This window comes from Lagenorhynchus albirostris, chromosome 9 (genome assembly GCF_949774975.1).
Source record: "Lagenorhynchus albirostris chromosome 9, mLagAlb1.1, whole genome shotgun sequence".
NCBI classification, from domain to species: Eukaryota; Metazoa; Chordata; class Mammalia; order Artiodactyla; family Delphinidae; genus Lagenorhynchus; species Lagenorhynchus albirostris.
Window position 1 is genome coordinate 94,324,394 of NC_083103.1, and position 20,406 is coordinate 94,344,799.

A 20,406-nucleotide genomic window follows, 5' to 3' on the forward strand; every position below is an offset into this window, starting at 1 on the left:
TATAAAAGAAAATTGCCAGTATAGACATGCAAGCATATGGGCTAGCCAGAAGGAGAAAGAGTGGGGTGGCAAAGAGAAACAAAAGACCAAAGGGCTGGCGGAAGGCTGCAGCCTTTAATAGGAGGCACATCTTCTGCAGGTCCGCAGTGGACAGACAGGCTGAACTGTTTTCAATTCCAACAGCCAAACTCTGACAGTGCCAGATTATCCATTATTCTTGGGTGGCCCCACCCCCTCTACCCTTATGCTGCTTTCTGTTGGCAAAAGCCTGCTTGCTTCTGGAAGCCTTTGAATATGGGAGCATCTGGTGTCCTAGAGACTTAAAATACTACAAATTTGAGTAACAAAACTGCTTGGATCTACCAGGAGATCCAGCTTGCTCCATCTCCAGCAGGTTTCACACCCTTCAGAATGTCACTCCTTGGAGCTATGCAAAGCCCTTCCCTGAGCTCAGCTTCCTAACTCTTTCTTTGAATGGGAAGAGGGACTTAGGTATTTAGGGTTGCAAGGGCTTCCTGCCCATAGAAATAAAAATTAATGGGAGATGGGGACTGAATCATCAGAAGACAAATCCACTGGGAAACACACTGGAAGAGGATGGAGGGCCCAGACCAGGCTCTAGCCCCTAACTGACCTCATTTAGTCCCCACCATGTATTTTATATCTGGGAAATAGCCTCAAAGAATTGACATAAACTTTGCAATACTGAAGAGAGAGTAAGAAGCAGAGGCAAGATATAAACCAGGCCTATTTGACCTTGAAGCCATTCCCTACGCCATATGCCTTCATGGCCCTGGATTTAGTAGACAACCACCCCTAGGCGAAGGGCATGAGGGAGCAAGCAGGTCTTTTCCATGGTCCCTTGCAGGGCTATTTTGGTTTGGGGCAAAATTATATTTGACAGCTGTGGACTTGCACTCTCAACTTTGACCCCATGCCTGTGTATAAGAGGAAAATTTGTAGAGAGGTAGGCTTGTGGGAGAGAGGTGGGCTTCCTCTTCCTCCTCCTTAGAATGGAAGCCAAATCTTGGATGAATCAAATTCAGATTTGATGTGAGCAAGTCAAACTCTGGAGGGGCATGCCCACACTTCCCCGGGGAAAGCACCCTCTGCAGGAAGGAACGTATGCAGAAGCTGCCCAGCCCACCCTCCAGCTCTTATCCCAAGTATCCCCTTCCACCCAGAGCAACAGATGTACAGTCACCATCCATCCATCTCACTCGGTATCCTGAAGGTCATCATCCTATAAAAACAATAATTGAGGAAATGGAAAAGGGCCCCTTAGCCCAGGAGAGCATGTTACCTTATAGCCCAGAAATGAAACCACTTCCTTCCCATGAACTCTTAGTATATGAAAGACTCCTCCTCCCCCCTCTCCTTATCATGTCAACACGTGTCCTCTCTCTGGTAGGTCTTGAACAGGCTATTGCCTTCAATTCACATACTGTAAATTATTGACATACTCCTTATTGAGAGCTGACAGGTGAGAAGGAGACATTTAATGACTCTTAGCCATGGCTGAACAAAAAGAGGCTTCAGGCCTCCAAGTGGAGACCTGAGAGCCTTTGGTAAAAGAGAAAGATAATGATGAGTGTGTTATAGAGGGTTCTTGATATTTGCAGAATTAAGGAAACCCTTCAAAAATGTAGCTCCACTTACAGCTACGTGTAAAAGAATGAAATTAGAACACTCTCTAACACTATACACAAAAATAAACTCAAAATGGGTTAAAGACCTAAATGTAAGGCTAGACACTATAAAACTCTTAGAGGAAAACATAGGCAGGACATTCTATGACATAAATCACAGCAAGATCCTTTTTGACCCACCTCCTAGAGAAATGGAAATAAAAACAAACATCAACAAATGGGACCTAATGAAACTTCAAAGCTTTTGCACAGCAAAGGAAACCATAAACAAGACGAAAAGACAACCCTCAGAATGGGAGAAAATATTTGCAAATGAAGCAACTGACGAAGGATTAATCTCCAAAATTTACAAGCAGCTCATGCAGTTCAATATCAAAAAAACAAACAACCCAATCAAAAAATGGGCAGAAGACCTAAATAGACATTTCTCCAAAGAAGATATACAGATGGCCAACAAACATGTGAAAGGATGCTGAACATCACTAATCATTAGAGAAATGCAAATCAAAACTACAATGAGGTATCACCTCACACCAGTCAGAATGACCATCATCAAAAAATCTGCAAACAATAAATGCTGGAGAGAGTGTGAGAAAAGGGAACTCTCTTGCACTGTCGGTGGGAATGTAAGTTGACACAGCCACTATGGAGAACAGTATGGAGGTTCCTTAAAAAACTAAAAATAGAACTACCATATGACCCAGCAATACCATTACTGGGCATATACCCTGAGAAAACCATAATTCAAAAAGAGTCATGTACCACAATGTTCATTGCAGCTCTATTTACAATAGCCAGGACATGGAAGCAACCTAAGTGTCCATCAACAGATGAATGGATAAAGAAGATGTGGCACATATATGCAATGGAATATTACTCAGCCATAACAAGAAACGAAATTGAGTTATTTGTAGTGAGGTGGATGGACCTAGAGTCTGTCATACAGAGTGAAGTAAGTCAGAAAGAGAAAATCAAATACTGTATGCTAACACATATATATGGAAGCTAAAAAAAAAAAAATTGTCATGAAGAACCTAGGGGCAGGACGGGAATAAAGACACAGACCTACTAGAGAATGGACTTGAGGATACGGGAAGGGAGAAGGGTAAGCTGGGACAAAGTGAGAGAGTGGCATGTACGTATATACACTACCAAATGTAAAACCAATAGCTAGTGGGAAGCAGTCGCATAGCACAGGGAGATCAGCTCAGTGCTTTGTGACCACCTAGAGGGGTGGGATAGGGAGGGGGGGAGGGAGGGAGACGCAAGAGGGAAGAGATATGGGGATATATGTATATGTATAACTGATTCACTTTGTTATAAAGCAGAAACTAACACACCACTGTAAAGCAATTACACTCCAATAAAGATGTTTAAAAAATCTAAATTTAGAAAACCCATTATAAAAAATAAATAAATAAACAAACTCAAAATGGATTAAAGACCTAAAGCTAAGGCCTGACACTATAAATCCCTTAGAGGAAAACACAGGCGGAACACCCTTTGACATAAATCTCAGCAAGATCTTTTTTGACCCACCTCCTAGGGTAACGAAAATAACAAGAAAAATAAACAAATGGGACCTAATGAAACTTCAAAGCTTTTGCACAACAAAGGCAACCATAAACAAGACGAAAAGACAACCCTCAGAAAGGGAGAAAATATTTTCAAATGAATCAACGGACAAGGGATTAATCTCCAAAATATAACAGCTCATGCAGCTCAATATCAAAAAAACAAACAACCCAATCAAAAAATGGGCAGAAGACCTAAATAGACATTTCTCCAAAGAAGACATACAGATGGGCAACAAACACGTGAAAAGCTGCTCAACATCACTAATTATTAGAGAAATGCAAATCAAAACTACAATGAGGTATCACCTCACACCAGTCAGAATGGCCACCATCAAAAAATCTGCAAACAATAAATGCTGGAGAGGGTGTGGAGAAAAGGGAACCCTCTTGCACTGTTGATGGGAATGTAAATTGATACAGCTACTATGGAGAACAGTATGGAAGTTCCTTAAAACACTAAAAATAGAACTACCATATGACCCAGCAATCCCACTCCTGGGTATATATCCGGAGAAAACCATAATTCAAAAAGATACGTGCACCCCAATATTCATTGCAGCACTATTTACCATAGCCAGGACATGGAAACAACCTAAATGTCCATCAACAGAGGAATGGATAAAGAAGGTGTGGCACATATATACAATGGAATACTACTCAGCCATAAAATGGAATGAAACTGGGTCACTTGTAGAGACGTGTATGGACCTAGAGACTGTCATACAGGGTGAAGTAAGTCAGAAAGAGAAAAACAAATATTGTGTGTTAATGCATATATGTGGAGTCTAGAAAAATGGTAGAGATGAACTTATTTCCAAGCAGAAATAGAGATGTAGATGTAGAGAATAAACGTATGGATACCAAGGCGGGAAACGAGGGTGGGATGGATTGGGAGAGTGGGACTGACATATGTACACTACCATGTGTAAAATAGATAACTAATGAGAACAGAATGTACAGCACAGGGAGCTCTACTCGATGCTCTGTGGTGACCTAAATGAGAAGGAAATCCAAGAGGGGATATAGGTATACATGTGGCTTATTCACTTTACTGTACAGCAGAAACTAACACAACATTGTAAAGCAACTATACTCCAATTTTAAAAAATGCAGCTCACTTAAGATTGGATCAGAAATCAGAGACCCACAAAAGACCTGCTCTTTATCCAGGCCCTGAATGGCTAAGAGGGAAAAGTGGGATGCAGAGAATGAGGAAGGCCCTGTGGGAATAAAGACGAGGAGATCTGAGCTGGGCGCAGACTAGAAATAGGAGTTCAGAACCAAAGGATTTTAAAAACTAACCTCATTAAATCTTACAATAGTAACCCAAAGGTAAGGGAGCCTCACATTTCAGACCAAGAGTTAAATCACTGGCTGTCCACTTTGGCGACACATGAGTGTCACTTTTGTAAAAGGTAAGTGCCCCAGCTCCACCCAAGAATTCCAAACCAGAGCACCTCTGGTGGAGCCCAGCAGAGAGCCACCAGCCACTCTGAAACCCAGCCAGGATCAAGAAGCACTGCGTTAAGTCAAAGAGCCGTATTCATACCCCACTTCCAACCCCATTCACCCCCTCAAAACCCCAGTGTGTAAGTCACAGCAGGGCTTTCCTCCAGTCACTTCAATTGTTTCAGGAGTTCCAGACCATAGATTCCTCACCAAGACTCCACTTGCCCCTCAGCCAGGGTAGAAACACAGGATGATTTCCACAAACTGCATTTATTTGGGGATAATTGGCCAAAGAAATCATTTGGGTTGGCTTTTATCTCTGTGATTCTTCCCTGGAACCATCCACAAGGAGCACCGTCCAAGCAGAGGGTCTGACCTGATGGGATGCTTGCGGCCTCTGGGGCAGCTCAGTCAGGGTCCCCAGGGCCAGTGTCCCGCTCCAGAGGGACCAAGTCCATGCTCCCCCTAATCAGGGCCTGTTCCTCCAGAGCTGTCCCGTCTCTCTGTCAAGCTTCAAGCCCTCCATCCTCAGCCCTTTGCCCAAGCAATGAGGCCGGGGGAGGACTTGGAGGGCAGGGGATCTGACATGGACTCAGGACACAAGGAAGAGAGAGTCTGTGCCACGGCCAAGGGCAAAGGGAACTCCCCCTTCTTTTCAAAAAGCTTGCTCTGTCCTTGGCATTCCCCCATCTGACTTTTTGTCAGATGGGCTAGTTGGTGCTGACCTCAGAGAAGGCCAAACTGGGTGCTGTGGGGAGAGAGAAACAAAGCACATTTGTAAGAAGCATTTCAATCATAATAGTTACCATTTATTGAGCTCTTTCCATCTGTCTGGCCCAATTCTGAATTTCACATGTACTGTCTCATTTGATCCTTACCACCCGAGAGATAGGTTTTATTATTCCCATTAAGGATTAAGAAACTGAAGTTCAGAGAAGCTAAGTTACCTGCCTAAGACTGAGCTAGCTTCTAAGTCAGGGTAAAGATTTGGACCCTGGTGTGTCCAACTCCAAAGCCTGTGATCTTAACCATTGTGCTATACAGCCTCAGAAAGGGGACACGGCGCGGTGCCCCCTTCATCTAAGTAAATTTAATCAAGAAGCAAAGGTTCTTTGTTACCCTGCTGTCTTTCAGATAACACCTCCCTACCTGAGGTCTCAAACAAGTGGTACGCAGGCCAGAATTCACCCACGGGCTTGTTTAATTTGGTACATAGTGTTTTAAAATAACTTGACAACCCCTGAAGGGCTTTGAGTTTGTGGCCCTGGCCTCTCATCACACTCGCTTTATTGAAACCGTTTCAAGGGGACAGGGCTGCCATTTTCTGCAAAGTTTAAATCGCAAGCACCTGGCAGTGAACATGGGGAAGCTGGCTTTGAAACTGGCTTGCCCTCCTCCATCATCTCTGCCCCGCAGACTATCTGCAAACAGTACCACCCAGGTGGCTGACACACTCCGCAGCAGCCGCTGTGCAGCTGTATCAGCAGGTCTCTAAGATGAGGCTCTGGCCGGCACTGTAGCACCACGTGGCTATAACAGGAGAAGGATGGGGGGAGGGGAACGACTATATTCAACTTCAGAGGGGAGCTTATGTTTCCCTTGGTGGAGCCAGGCCAGGGCTCTGATCTCACACTTCCCTGGCAGAACCTTTCTCTGCTGTAATTATCTGGAAGTTCATGTGTCCTTAGCGCTGGTGTGACAGGAACAAACACAAGCCATCATCCTATAAACAGAGGAGGCCAGCCTCCCTGAACCCAGCAGAACACCGCTCCCTCCATGGCTGGGGTGCCTATCGTTAGTCTACAGATAGCATCATATCTCTCGCCAGCTCAGTCCTTTTGTCCTTACCCCTACTCACTACACAGCAAGGGTCTTTTTTAGGTGCTGGACTTCCCTGGACAGTTGAGCAAAGAGAAAGTAGGAATCAGACTCTGTATTATTACATGAAATTCAGCATGAAGCCTTGCCGGCAATTAGATGATGCCAAGGTATAATAAGTCACAGAATTTAAAAATCTAAGAGTTGGAAGGCATCTTTTGAAAGGAAGGAAAACCATCCCTTGTGACACGATGCTTGTGCAAGGATCTTACAGCCCCCTCGTTACTATGCTAAGATCAATCCTCTCTAGCCCTAGAGATGCTCATAATACTCGAAACTGGGTACAAGGACAAGTTTGATATGACTTTTCTATCCAGCAGGACTTCAGCTTCTCACCCTTTCCTACTACCTAGAAAAATCTCTGCCCTCAGCAGAGTGGCCTCCCCAGGGGACCTAGCAATGTGCATCCCCCATGAGTTTGCCGTATCCTTCCCAGCTCCTTTTCCTGCCTCCAGATGCCTGGCTTGGCTGGACCCAGAATATTCCTCACCATGGTCATGTAGGTGGCCTCTGACTTCCCACTTGATTCTTCATCAGTCACCTCTTGCATGGTTATTGAGGAGTAGATATGTTTCTAGAGGGGAGAAAATCATGTAAATATTCCTAAAACTCAACAAGTCTTACACACCAGAGAAAAGGCTATCTACCACTCTTCAAGGGGACAGGGTTTCTCCAGGGCATCAACCACCAAAATCAGTAGGTCAGAGGGTTACTAAGAGCTAGAGAATTATCATAGGTCACGATAATCCAGTCCTCAGACTTCCTGGAAATTAAGAAAATTAGCTCATCAGCAAAGAGCACTATCTTAAGAACCAAATTCTTTGGTTCAAAAGTCAAACATCTGGGACTTCACTGGCGGTCCAGTGGTTAAGACTGCACGCTCCTAATGCAGGGGGCACGGGTTCGCTCCCTGGTCAGGGAACTAAGATCCCACGTGCTGCATGCCGTGGCCAAAAAAAAAAAAAAAATCAAACATCTTTGTTTGGATGGGCATTGAGGTAGCAGCAGAAAATTCTTATCTTGCCAAATTATTTGTACTTTGTGATTATTTCCTCCTAATTAGAGTCATGGCAGGACGGCATTCATCAGCAGCTAACTGTCATCATCTCTTCCAGAGGGTTTATATGCCAGGAACAGCCCTCACTGAACTTCACATCTGTGAGGTCAGAGGTACTTTGTGATTCCCATTCCTGTCACTATTTGGAGAAGTGATATCATCCACTGGCAAAGTCTTGGACTTCTGGAGTCCCCTGCACTATGTTGTGAGAAAATCCTACTCTTGGGACACAAACAGCCCAAAAGATGGAAAGGTAAATATGATAAGAGGAGTTTTTCAAAGGAAAGAAAGAGAGAGAGAGAGAGGGAGGGAGGGAGGGAGGGAGGGAGGGAGGAAGGAAGGAAGGAAGGGGGGAAGAAAGGAGGGAGGGAGGGGGAAAAAGGGAAGGAGGAGGGAAGAAATGAAAGAACAAAAGGGGAAAAAAAGAGTTCAAGGAAACTAATCCATTTCTCAGTCCCTGGTAGCAATTATTTATTACAACTAATATGGTTGAAAAAGTTCTTGATCCTCTCTTTCTAAAGGTCCCCGAATATTTAATCTGAACAATTAACTCCTTCACTTAACTCTGGAATGGATCGTAATCATCCTTTATATTGATACCGTGCCTCATAGATTACAAAGCACTTGCCTATCATCATGTTATTTGAACCTTACAATGGGGCAAATATGTTTGTCCTTAAACTCATTTTACTGATGAGAAAACTGAGGCTCAGGGAGGTGGCAGAGCTGGGCTTGAACTGGGACTTTCCCAGGGCCCTCCAAGGATGTACTGGGCTGCTGGACTGGCCCTGTCCACCCCACGCCACTCACTCTCCCAGGGACTCATTGCAGTGATGGAGATTCCCTGAGCCGCTGCTCTGTGCCAGGCACTGGATGCGCCGAGACATAACGATGAGTGAGACACAGTTCACACCACCTGGATCCTGGAGCAGCCTCCACCTTGCCCTTACTGAGCACAGCAGCAAAATGGCAGAGTTCTTCTCTTACCTCTGGATTTGCCTTCTTTGTGTTCTCCAGGTTTTTGACCAAGGTAGTGGAAGTTACTGAACTGCAAAGGCATGAAAAGCATGTGGAATTACCCAACCAGCACCGTATATCCAAGGGTGACAACATGAGACCACACAGAGTTTTATGAAGAGAGAGACCCCAGGTTAGGAACTACTCCCAGACACCTACAGCCCACGCAACCCAGCTCCGCTTGAGATCTGAGAGATGCATCTCTTTCACCGAGAGCAGAAAGGCATCTGGAGATAGTTTAGGCTGAACGACAGCTTCAACCTCTCTATTGTCACACTAACAAGTTTTCTGCCCATAACAATTTTAAGTGAATTAATAGAGAGGGGCCATGGGATTCGATTTTAACATTTCCGAGGACTGGGGAGATGGAGCTGAGCCAGCAGGGAGCAGCAGAAGCTCAGCGAGACACCGGTTCAAAGGCTTCCGGCTTCTTTCTTCCAGGGAGGAGGCCAAGCAGAATTATCCCCTCAAACACCCAGGGCTGGGAGCTCCGGCCCCTTCCCTGCCCTTGGCCTTTGATCGTTCGACCATCTGCCTTCTGCATTTGCCACTAAATAGGCTTCCTTTTTTTCCTATTTTGGCCTAAGGTGGAGCGAGAAAAGAAAAATAACAACAACAACCAGGGTTAAAGCTAGAAAGGAATGTATATTTTTTTGACTCAGAGTAGAAATATTTTAATCGTATTTTCTGATTATAAAGTTGTATGCTCTGATTGTAAAATAACTCAAATAATACAGAAATGTAGACAGTCTGAAGTTGAAGCTCCAGTAAACCCCCTACCCTCCTAGGACCCACGTTTTCTTTTATCCCAAATAGCACTATTAATATTTTAGAATTATCCTTCCAAACCTCTCTCAATGCAAGCGTAAGTATACTCACACGAAATACATTTAGTATATATGCTGCTGAAGAGAGAATTACATAATATGCTTTTTTATTAAAATGAGATCATACTATATATTGTATAATACTACTCCTCGGACATCTTTCTCCATCATTACATACAGAGCCATGCGGTATTTCATTGAATGGAATACCAATTCATTGAATCATTACCTTTCTGACAGGCACTGAGAATGATTTCAGTTTTTAATTATAATCTTTGCTACAGCAACCACGTTTATGCACAAGTCTCGGCACATCCATCCGACTATTTCTTTAGAATAAACTAGTAGACAGACATGGGAATGCTGCTCTTCATTTTGAGGGAAACTGAGGCCCAGAGCAGAGAAGTGAGTTGATAGGGAAAGCCAGGTTGTCTAACTCTCGGTTCAGTGCTGTCCACATGCCCAAAGCAAAGACCTTCAAGTTCAAAACCAAGTCAGAGAGCCCCTGGGGAGTCAAGTGCAAACCTAGCAGGCAGCACCAGTTTCTGGATAATACATGTCCCATGGAGAAAGGAGTCCCAAAAGTCAGCACTACTCAGTCTTAATGGGGGTTCTTGCCCATTGACACTATTTCAAAAAGACAGTCAATTTGCCCTAGCAACATAGTTCATCCATAGTTGGATAAACGGAAGGATATGAGCCTGCCAACAGCCAGTGAAACACCAGTGCCCGTGCCCAGAGCATCGGTGTATTTCTGAGGTACTGGTAGAATTTCAAGCCTTTAAAAACACATTTCAACAATAAATAATTTAGGACCTGAGGCCATTCATTCAAAAGTAGCTTCTCATAATTAAAATGTGGTCCTTCAGATAAAGCCACTGACAACCCTCAAAGTCTGAGCTTCTCTACAAAGTACATACATATTGTGGGCAATTCAAAAATCGTTTCGGGCATTGAATAGCACCATTACGGTTCTTGCATAAGATTTATACTCTTAATTGTACTCTACCTGGACCAACATTTGTAAGTCTGTGTAATCTTTGTAAAATGAGGATGGTGTGGGAATGTGCAAGGCCTTTCAGGATAACAGTGAGCAAAGGGGGTGGGGTCACTATACGATGACGTCTAATGTGGTAACCACAGATGATTCTGGTTTAAAACACCCCCTTCTGTGAGAATGGCACGCTTAGAGCCTTATCACTCTCTTCCACTTCAGGCTAGAGGCATCTCCAGCCCCCCAGCCCAAGAGGTGGGAGCAGCCCTGTACCTCTTATTCCCATAGGTCCTCTTCACAATCAATATCAGAACCGGAAGCAGCAGGATAGTGGCGCAGATAACTCCCACAATGATCACCAGCTGATTACCGCCCAGGATCTCAGGTCTGAGGGTTACTGAGGTCACCAATGCTTGGGAAAGGAGAGAAGTAATGACAGGGCCTCAATAATCCAGAAAAGAGCTGGGAGCCTCACCAGTTCTAGACCAAGTAGCAACAGCCACGTCAGAAGTGGGAGGAGAAGGTCAGACTCCACTCCGTGTTGAAACACTAGGACTCCAGCTGTCCCCATTAGATTGAGAACCGAAGTCCACTGACACACACACACCCCCACCCCCGCTTACCATTAAAATGTAGACTAAGGTGGGTGGGAAAAGAGAATATCACCTCACCTACAGTAGAGTTTCCTTTCACATTAATAATTCTATCTTAAAATGTGGTTTACCAAATGACAGAAATAACAGACATGTTAGAGCCTGCTCTACAACACTCAGCCCCATAGTCATGATACAAAGTAAAGCACTTCCACCCTTATGGCGCCCTTCACTCATTTCCTCAGTTCACTCTGAACATACACATCAAACACCTCCTGGGTGCCAGATATCACTAGGCACAGAAGATACAAAGACAAATAGTGCGTGGTCCCTGCCTTCAAGGAGAGAGACAATGTAAACAGAAAACCACAGACTGCTTATAGATGCTTTGAGAGCTGTCCATATAGAGTACAGAGCAGCATAGAGAAAAGGGTACCCAATTCTATGGGAGCAGAACCTGAGAATTTGTCAGCAAAAGTTTAAGAGTTTAAGTTGAGTCTTAAAGGAAACATCAAGGTTTTTTTGGCAAACAGTATGGGTAAGGATGGTAGGGACCTTATACCCAAGGTCTGGAGCTCTTAGGTGCTTTTTTTGTTTGTTTGTTTTGTTTTGTTTTGTTTTGTGGTACGCGGGCCTCTCACTGTTGTGGCCTCTCCCGTTGCGGAGCAAGAGGCTCCGGACGCGCAGGCTCAGCGGCCATGGCTCGCGGGCACAGCCGCTCCGCGGCATGTGGGATCTTCCCGGACCGGGGCACGAACCCGTGTCCCCTGCGTCGGCAGGCAGACTCTCAACCACTGCGCCACCAGGGAGGCCCTCTTAGGTGCTTTTAGGTGACAGGATGGTGCTTTTAGGAACTAGCAAGAGTTCCATGGGTCTGGTTCAAAGGTTGTGTTTGTCGGTGTGGTGGGGAATGAGGCTGGATGAATAACAGGAGCTAAGTCATGCAGGACCTTGATTATCTCAATGAGGAGCTTGGATTTTTTTCCTTGGCGATGGAGAAGACATTGAGAGATTATAAGCAGTTGAGATCTGTTACTGAGAAAGATGGCACTCAGAGCTGCATGAAGAATGAGGGGTAGTGACTGAGAATGAAAGCAGAGACTTGTTAGAGGCCTACAGTCCAAGACGGGGATGAGACAGCCAGAATAAGGCGGTGGTGACAGATGGGAGAGGAGGCAGATCCAGTCAGTAGTAGACAGCCATAAAAAGGAACGAAACTGAATTATCTGTAATGAGGTGGATGGACCTAGAGTCTGTCATACAGAGTGAAGTAAGTCAGAAAGAGAAAAGCAAATACGGGTTGCTAATGCACATATATGGAATCTAAAAAAAAAGGTATGATGAACCTAGCGGCAGGGCAGAAATAAAGACGCAGACGTAGGGAACAGATTTGAAGACACAGTGGAGGAAGGGGAAGCTGGGATGAAGTGAGAGAGTAGCATCAACATATATACACTACCAAATGTAAAATGCGTGGCTAGTGGGAAGCTGCTGCATAGCACAGGGCGATCAGCTCGGTGCTTTGTGACGACCTAGAGGGGTGAGATAGGGAGGGTGGGAGGGAGGATCAAGAGGGAGGTGATATGCGGATATATGTATACACATAGCTGATTCAATTTGTTGTACAGCAGAAACTAACGCAACATTGTAAAGCAGTTATACTCCAATAAAGATATATATATTTTTAAAGTCAGTAGTAGAAATGACAGGACTTGTCAACTTGTTAGACTGGGGGTCGTGGGAAAGGGAAGAATCAAGTACAACTCCCAGGCACCCAGTTGGATAACTGTGTAGATGGTGGTGACATTAACTGAGGTTGAAGGGATGGGCTGGGGAGAGGTGAGAGGGGTAGGTTTGGATATGTTGTATTTGAGTATTTGTGGAATATTTGGGTGGAGCTCATATAATACATAGAGATAGATAGATAGGCAGACAGATAAAGTTGTATCTAACATAGAATATATTGAATGTATATAGAACATGGTGTTCAATACTACTGAGGTAGAGAAGGTCAAGGATGTGCCTTTAGAGTACCATTGGTGATCTATGCTAGAGCAGAGGTAGAAGCAGAAGACTGAATGCAGTGTGCTATCAATTAATGGGAGATGAGATAGGAGACACCATGTCCAGCCCTTTAGCAAGCTATCTGGCTGTGTAAAGAAAGAAATACATAATGTACGGTGGGGAAGGTTGCACAACTCGGAATATACAAAAAACCATCAAGTGTACACTTTAAATGGGTAAATTGTAAGGTATGTGGGTTGTATCTCAATAAAGCTGTTTCAAGAAAAATAAAGATATAGGATGAGAGCTAAAGGAGACAAGGACATAGGTAAGAGGAAGAGTGGAGTGTATGTTTGTGCTGAGTGGTAGAAGCCCTTGGAAAGTACGGGCTTAAAGAGCCATGCTGTGAGGATCCTGAGAAGGAAGAGAGAGCACCACCCGAGCACAGGGGCTCAGATAAGCCCTGGGTGGAAGGGAGCTTAGGATGGCAGGGCAGGGAGGACGATGGGAGTGGATGTAGGTCCGTTTGTGGGCGGGGAGGGCTCCAAAGTTGAATGAGCTCCCGTTAATGGCTTCTATTTTCTCTGTGAAGTGGAGCTAAGACTTCTGAGAGTGAAGAAAGCCATCTGTCTTCTTCCCTCTCCAGCTGGGATCCTTTGCTATTGGCAAGAAGGCGCCTCCATAGACTTAGGTCTCTGGCCAGAGGTACTGGGGTGTGTTGCACCCTCACCTCTATCCCTGCCCCCAACCAACCACAGCCCAGCCCTGGGTCCCTAGCAAAAGGCAAAGTCCACAGGCCACATCCTGACTGCTAACTGGGTTATGGTTTAACTTGAACTCCTCACTTATCAACCTCTATCAGTCAACACAATTTAGTCTTTACTCTCCTACACACCAATGGCCTTAATACACAGTGTTTCGTCAGAATACAGAATCTTTGATCAGGAAACCCCTCTATTGTTGGTTCTGACCCCTTCCTGTTTTCTCTCTGTTCTTTGCTGTCTCTCACCAGCTCGGGACCATCTTCCTTTCCACTACAGAGCACAAAGCATCTCCCTTGAAGCCAAGTCAAAACAACTCCAATCCATCTCTGAGCTCCTGTACTTTTAACTTAGTATATTACACTAATGATGAGTGAGGTCCGGCAGAGGGGTGGTGTTCACTCAATATGAGCTTTTTTTTCCTTGACCTGCCAGCAGGGAAGAACTAGGGTGAGGCAAGTAAGGTGCATAGGGCACCAAATTTAAGGAGGTCTCACTCTCAAGGTCATGCAAGTACAGCGTACAAGTGCTTGATAAGTGCTGGGCTTATCAGGTTCAGGCAAGTACAGCACCTGGGAGTGATGCCTCCTTAAATTTTGCACCCTAGAAGCCTCTCCAGCCTCACCCTAGTCCTGGCCCTGCCTACCAGCTATGAGGCTCCTCCTCCCTCTCCAACCAAATGTTAGATACTTTGAGGCTCTTTCAGGATCACGTGCAGCACAGTGGTTTTCCTGACTGTCAGGTTCCCCAGGTGGATACTGCAGGTGTAGCTTCCTCCATCAGACTCCTTCACTCTGTGGAGCACAATGGAGCCATCGTTGTGGGAAGTGTCCCCCACCAGGTTTACACGGTTCTGGAAGCGGCCCCAGTTCTGGGGGTATCCCATGGCTGCCTTGAGTTTGGGGTAATAGCGCAACACAATCTCCTCCTAGAAGGGAAAGGCAAAACGTATGAGATTGAAGGGCTGGGGTAGAGGGGCGCCGGGAAGGTTGAGAGGGGGAGCTCTCAGGACTCACAGACTGTGTGTGGAAACAGTAAAGGTATTATCAGAAGGTATTAAGTAACACAAATCCATGGACACACGTGTCTGCGGGCACATAGTTGTGCAGGATGCCACCAAACCACAAACAACTCTTCCATCTCAAGAGAGGGATGAGGAAAGTGGGAATGAGGGACTTTCAGTTTTTTGCACTTCTCCAGTAAAAAAAGTAAAAGTACTCCTTTACTTTTTATGACATATCCAGTTGGATTTCCAATAGGCACCTGAAACATGTCTAAAACTGAACTCCAAAATTCTCCCCCAAACCAGTTCCTTCTTATCCATCCCATTTTGGTAAATGGCAACGTCTTCTTCCTTAAGCTCTGGTTAAGAATCTTGCAGTCATCCTTAACTCCTCTATTTCTTGAACAACTCACATCTAATCCCACAACAAATCCTCTACCCTCAAAATACATCCCAAATCTAGCCACTTCTCACCTCTTCCACAGTCTGGTCCAAGCCACCATCTCTCACCTGGATTTCTACAAGAGCTTCTCAATTTGTATCCCTCTATACTCCCCACTACAGTCTATTCTCAGCAGATGAACCTTTAGAAATATAAGTTAAATCATATCACTCCTCTGCTCAAAACCCTCTAATAGCCCTCCATTTCTCCTAAAAGTACAAAGTCCTCCATGAGCTGTCCCACCCCCATCTCCTCTCTGATTTCACCTTCTACTGGCTTTTTCCTCACCTACTTGGGTCACTTCACTCCAACCACACCAGTCTCCTTGCTGCTCCTTGAGTACTGGCCTCAGGGCCTTTGCACTTGCTGCTTCCTTTGCCTGGAACACTCTTCCCCCCTAGACAGATGCACGGTTGCCTCCTTCACTTCCTTGAGACCTCTGCTCAAATGTTACCTTTTTGGTGAGGTCTCCCTGACCACCTACATAAAATAACAACCACAAAACCCTGCTTTCTTGTTCTCCATAGCTCTTACTATTACCTGACATATCATGTATTTATTTCTTCATTGTTTTACTATGTATATCCCTCCATCTTTTTTTTAAACATCTTTATTGGAGTATAATTGCTTTACAGTGGTATGTTAGTTTCTGCTTCATAACAAAGTGAATCATCTATACATATACATATATCCCCATATCTCCTCCCTCTTGTGTCTCCCTCCCACCCCTCTAGGTGGTCACAAAGCACCGAGCTGATCTCCCTGTGCTATGTGGCTGCTTCCCACTAGCTACCTATTTTACATTTGGTAGTGTATATATGTCCATGCCACTCTCTCACTTTGTCCCAGCTTACCCTTCCCCCTCCCCGTGTCCTCAAGTCCATTCTCTATGTCTGCGTCTTTATTCCTGTCCTGCCCCTAGGTTCTGTCCCTCCATCTTGATTGTAAGTCCCCCATCAGGGCAGGAGCTTTGAGTATTCACTGCATAGCAGATGCTTTAAAAACACTTGTTAAATAAATGTGTTGGAGTTTTTTATAAAGTTATGTAAATATTATTATTTTTTAAAAGCTTTTAAGAAAAGGAAATGGGCATACAAACAGAAACATGAATGAAAAGACCTGGCTTGTCTCTTGTGATTCAAATTCACAACCCAAAAACGTCAACTCTCATCCTATTTTCTGCAGTGTCTCAATTGGTGGATGACATATAAATGCATGACGAGTTCCCAGAGGTGAATCTGGAACTACATGTAATTCCCCAGACCCCACCATGATGCCACCATTTCTTTTTTTTTTTTTAGAATTTTTGAATTTTATTTTATTTATTTTTTATACGGCACGTTCTTATTAGTTATGTATTTTATACATATTAGTGTATACATGTCAATTCCAAACTCCCAATTCATCCCACCACCACCCCCCACCACTTTCCCCCTTGGTGTCCATACGTTTGTTCTCTACATCTGGATGCCACCATTTCTGACCCACTCAGCATATAGGAATCAAGTGAGTATAAATGGCTTTTTGTAGGGATGACCTGGAATATGTCTTCATTTATAAAAGTTAAATCTTTTCTAAACTTTGTACCTTAACTTTTATTAACAATAAGTTACCTGAGATATCTCTTACAACACACCTTGACTCATCAGGATATCACCATGCCACAGTTGACATCTACTGGTCTAATGAACTAACTTGCTGTTTACTACTTCAGAGTTCCCATGAAGTACTCCTCAACCTGGCCCCCAGGACCTACTAATCCCAACATTCGAAGCATCCATGAAGATAAAGAAAATTCCCTCCATCACATAAATGGGGCAATGGGGCACAGAAGAAAACTCACAAAAATAACCCAAATAAGAATGAGAGGGCTTCCCTGGTGGTGCAGTGGTTAAGAATCCGCCTGCCATTGCAGGGGACACGGGTTTGAGCCCTGGTCCGGGGAGATCCCACATGCCGCGGAGCAACTAAGCCCGTGTGCCACAACTACTGAGCCCATGCGCCACAACTACTGAAGCCTGTGTGCCTAGAGCCCGTGCTCGGCAACAAGAGAAGCCACCTCGGTGAGAAGCCCACACACCGCAACAAAGAGTAGCCCCCGCTCGCCGCAATTAGAGAAAGCCCACGCGCAGCAACGAAGACCCAGCGCAGCCAAAAATAAATAAATTAAATAAATAATTTTTTTAAAAAAAAGAATAAGAATGCAAAATGGTATAGACGATCTTATTTGCAAAGCAGAAATAGAGACACAGATGTAGAGAACAAACGCATGGATACCAAGGAGGAAGGGGGGATGGGATGAACTGGGAGATTGGGATTGACATATATACACTATTGATACTATGTATAAAATAGATAACTAATGAGAACCTACTGTATAGCACAGGAACTCTACTCAATGCTCTGTGGTGACCTAAATGGGAAGGAAATCCCAAAAAGAGGGGATATATGTATACATATAGCTGATTTACTTTGCTGTACAGTAGAAACTAACACAACATTGTAAAGCAACTATACTCCAATAAAAATTAATTAAATAAAAATCAAAAACATTTTTTTAATTTTAAAAAAAGAATACGAATGCAATTGTGCTTATGCCTAGCCCATTGCCTTCCTGGCTAGGCCACCAAAATCATCCCCCTTGCTATCCCACGGACTCTACGAAAAGGAGAAGGGAGAAGAGGAATTAAACTAAAATGCAGTGGCCAAGTCATGTACAAATGCTTTACACCAGCTGTCTCCTATATGCGTCCTGACAACCTGAAAAGCTGAGCAGCAGCAGCATCTACTTCTTCTTCTTCATCATCTTCATTAGAGTCATTTTTCCCAACCGGAAGCTGAAATTGCCCAGCCAAGTGGCTGAGCTGAGAGGCCCAGCTTTGCCAAGGTCCAAAGCCCAAGCCCTCACAACACCACCACATGGCACCTGGTGCCTGGATTCTTGATCTCCCCGCTCTGTCCTGACAGCATCGGCCAGGGGCTTCTTATACACAATGAGGGTTTCTCCTCCTTACCTTGGTGTGCTCTCCTGATGAGAACATCCAGTCTACCCTGGTCATGCGTTTCTCTTCTGTGCTGTGGAAAACACATCCCATCTGAGTCGAATCACCCACATGAGCCATGAGCTCTGGGGATAAAATGATAAATCAAGTCAAACTCAAGGTATAATCTGTAGAAGCCAAAGAACTTCTAGAAGAGATAACATTTAGCCAAAGATCCTCAACAGTAAAGTCAATGTCACCACCAAACACTGCACACTTTCCCTCCACAGGTGATCCAGATTATTCTGTGTGGTCAAAGTACTCAGAGGCCTCTCACTCAAATCCACACAATACCCCAAGGATAAGACAATACCCTCTAGCTACCAACATTGGGGTCCCACTGACTTCAGTAAACACTTTCTGGTTCTCTTAATTCCTTTCTCCTTCTCCTTTTCTAGAACCTCTCCCACAAGCCCCAACTCCACTTCAAGCTTGTGATAAAGAAAGTACAGAGGGCTTCCCTGGTGGCGCAGTGGTGGAGAGTCCACCTGCCGATGCAGGGGACGCGGGTTCGTGCCCCGATCCGGGAGGATCCCACATGCCGCGGAGCGCCTGGGCCCGTGAGCCATGGCCGCTGAGCCTGCGCGTCCGGAGCCTGTGCTCCACAATGGGAGAGGCCACAGCAGTGAGAGGCCCACGTACCGCAAAATAAATAAGTAAAATAAAAAATTTAAAAAAAAAAAAAAAGAAAGTACAGAAAACCTTGAAGTCCTCCACTTTCTGTTCACCAACTTAGATACCCACATCTGCTTAACATAAACAGGAAGTGGAAAGTTCTATAACTCTCATTCTTATAAATAATCCACTGGCTCTCCTAGCTGAAAAACTGAATCATGGGTAACTCTCTTCAACTTCTTTTATTCTTCTACAAGTTGTCTTAGGACTTGCTTAGGACAATTCTGGCTAGAGTACAGGTCACAGGACTGCTTGCTAATTAGGCCAAGACAACAGACAGTTTTCCTCTTGGCTTTTCTTTCTGTTTTAATCCCTGCCCCCACTTCCCCATCTGCTCCCCCTTCCCCTGCTCCTGGCTTTCCAACAAATAGTCTCTTCCTCCTGCTTATTTGTATAAGCAGCTGACCCCATCATATGTCTACTGCTTTAGTCATTTCAACAAGTCCCTGAAAAAGAAAACAATTGGAAAGATGCTTCTGATTTTTCAATAGTGCTCTATACAAATCGACCACAAAGTCAATTAAGAAAAGAAAGGCAGGATGATATTTAAGGGAGACAAGCCTAGGTCTTAACTGGACAGAGTTCCTTCAAGAGAGCATTAAGCGGAGCTCATAAAGGAACACAGTACATCAGCTAACCTTTTCATCCCAATTGTGTCCCTGGGAGAACGTTAACTTCCCACCCAGGAGGAAAGATGCACAATGGGAGGAAAGCAAAAGAAAATATTATGAACTCAAAACTCTATGGAGGGAATTATTTTGGAAGTAATAAAAATTCACTGCAAAGAATACCAATAGGGACGGAAACACCCTCTAAATCTATGAGTATATTAAGAATTGAACCCTGTTTTTTAAATGCAATAATAAGAACTGAACATTCTGAGTTCCTTCAACACACCAGGCATGTGCTAGACACCTAGGATATCACCTAGTCATTACAATATTTTGAGATATGCACTATTACTCTCCCATTTCACAGAGGAAGAAAGTGAACGAGCCCAGAGCTTCATGGCCAGTAAAAGGCAAAGCCAGCACTCAAACCCAGGCCTGAGTGAAAACAAAGCCCACGCTTTCTCACTCCCTTTACTGTTACCACCTCACATAAGTGGAAGGATGGCTGATTCTAGAGCAAAAATATGGGAAGTTAATATTATTTTTATTTGTAAGAAAATTGTCTATACCACTGAAATTTTGTTTTCCAAATATTAGGAACTTTCTCTAAATTAGGATTTAAAGCACTGTTAGGTGTGATTCCAAAACATGGGCTTTTAATTATTTCATTAGATTGCCTCCCTTCTAGAATCATAGACCTTTATAAATTGAAAAGAGATTAGAATAGAATAAAAATAATAGAGTAATGAAGTTAGGGATCCAGAGGCCACCTAAAGCTCACATACTATACTACCTACCATGTGCGCGAATCCCTTCAATAAGAATATT

The 20,406-nt window shown here is 44.3% G+C and overlaps 1 protein-coding gene across 1 annotated transcript in view; it reads right to left on the bottom strand.

Moving 5' to 3' along the window:
• Positions 1–4,926: 4,926 nt before the first annotated feature.
• Positions 4,927–20,406, bottom strand: part of JAML (junction adhesion molecule like) — a 38,736-nt gene continuing 23,256 nt past the window's right edge. Inside the window, exons 6-11 of the mRNA XM_060160478.1 lie at positions 18,266–18,378; positions 14,497–14,734; positions 10,722–10,860; positions 8,598–8,658; positions 7,044–7,127; positions 4,927–5,423 (exon numbers count right to left, since the gene is read on the bottom strand). Coding sequence (XP_060016461.1) covers positions 5,331–5,423; positions 7,044–7,127; positions 8,598–8,658; positions 10,722–10,860; positions 14,497–14,734; positions 18,266–18,378 — 728 coding nt within the window. The 3' untranslated portion in view covers positions 4,927–5,330. The remainder of the gene's footprint in view (positions 5,424–7,043; positions 7,128–8,597; positions 8,659–10,721; positions 10,861–14,496; positions 14,735–18,265; positions 18,379–20,406) is intronic.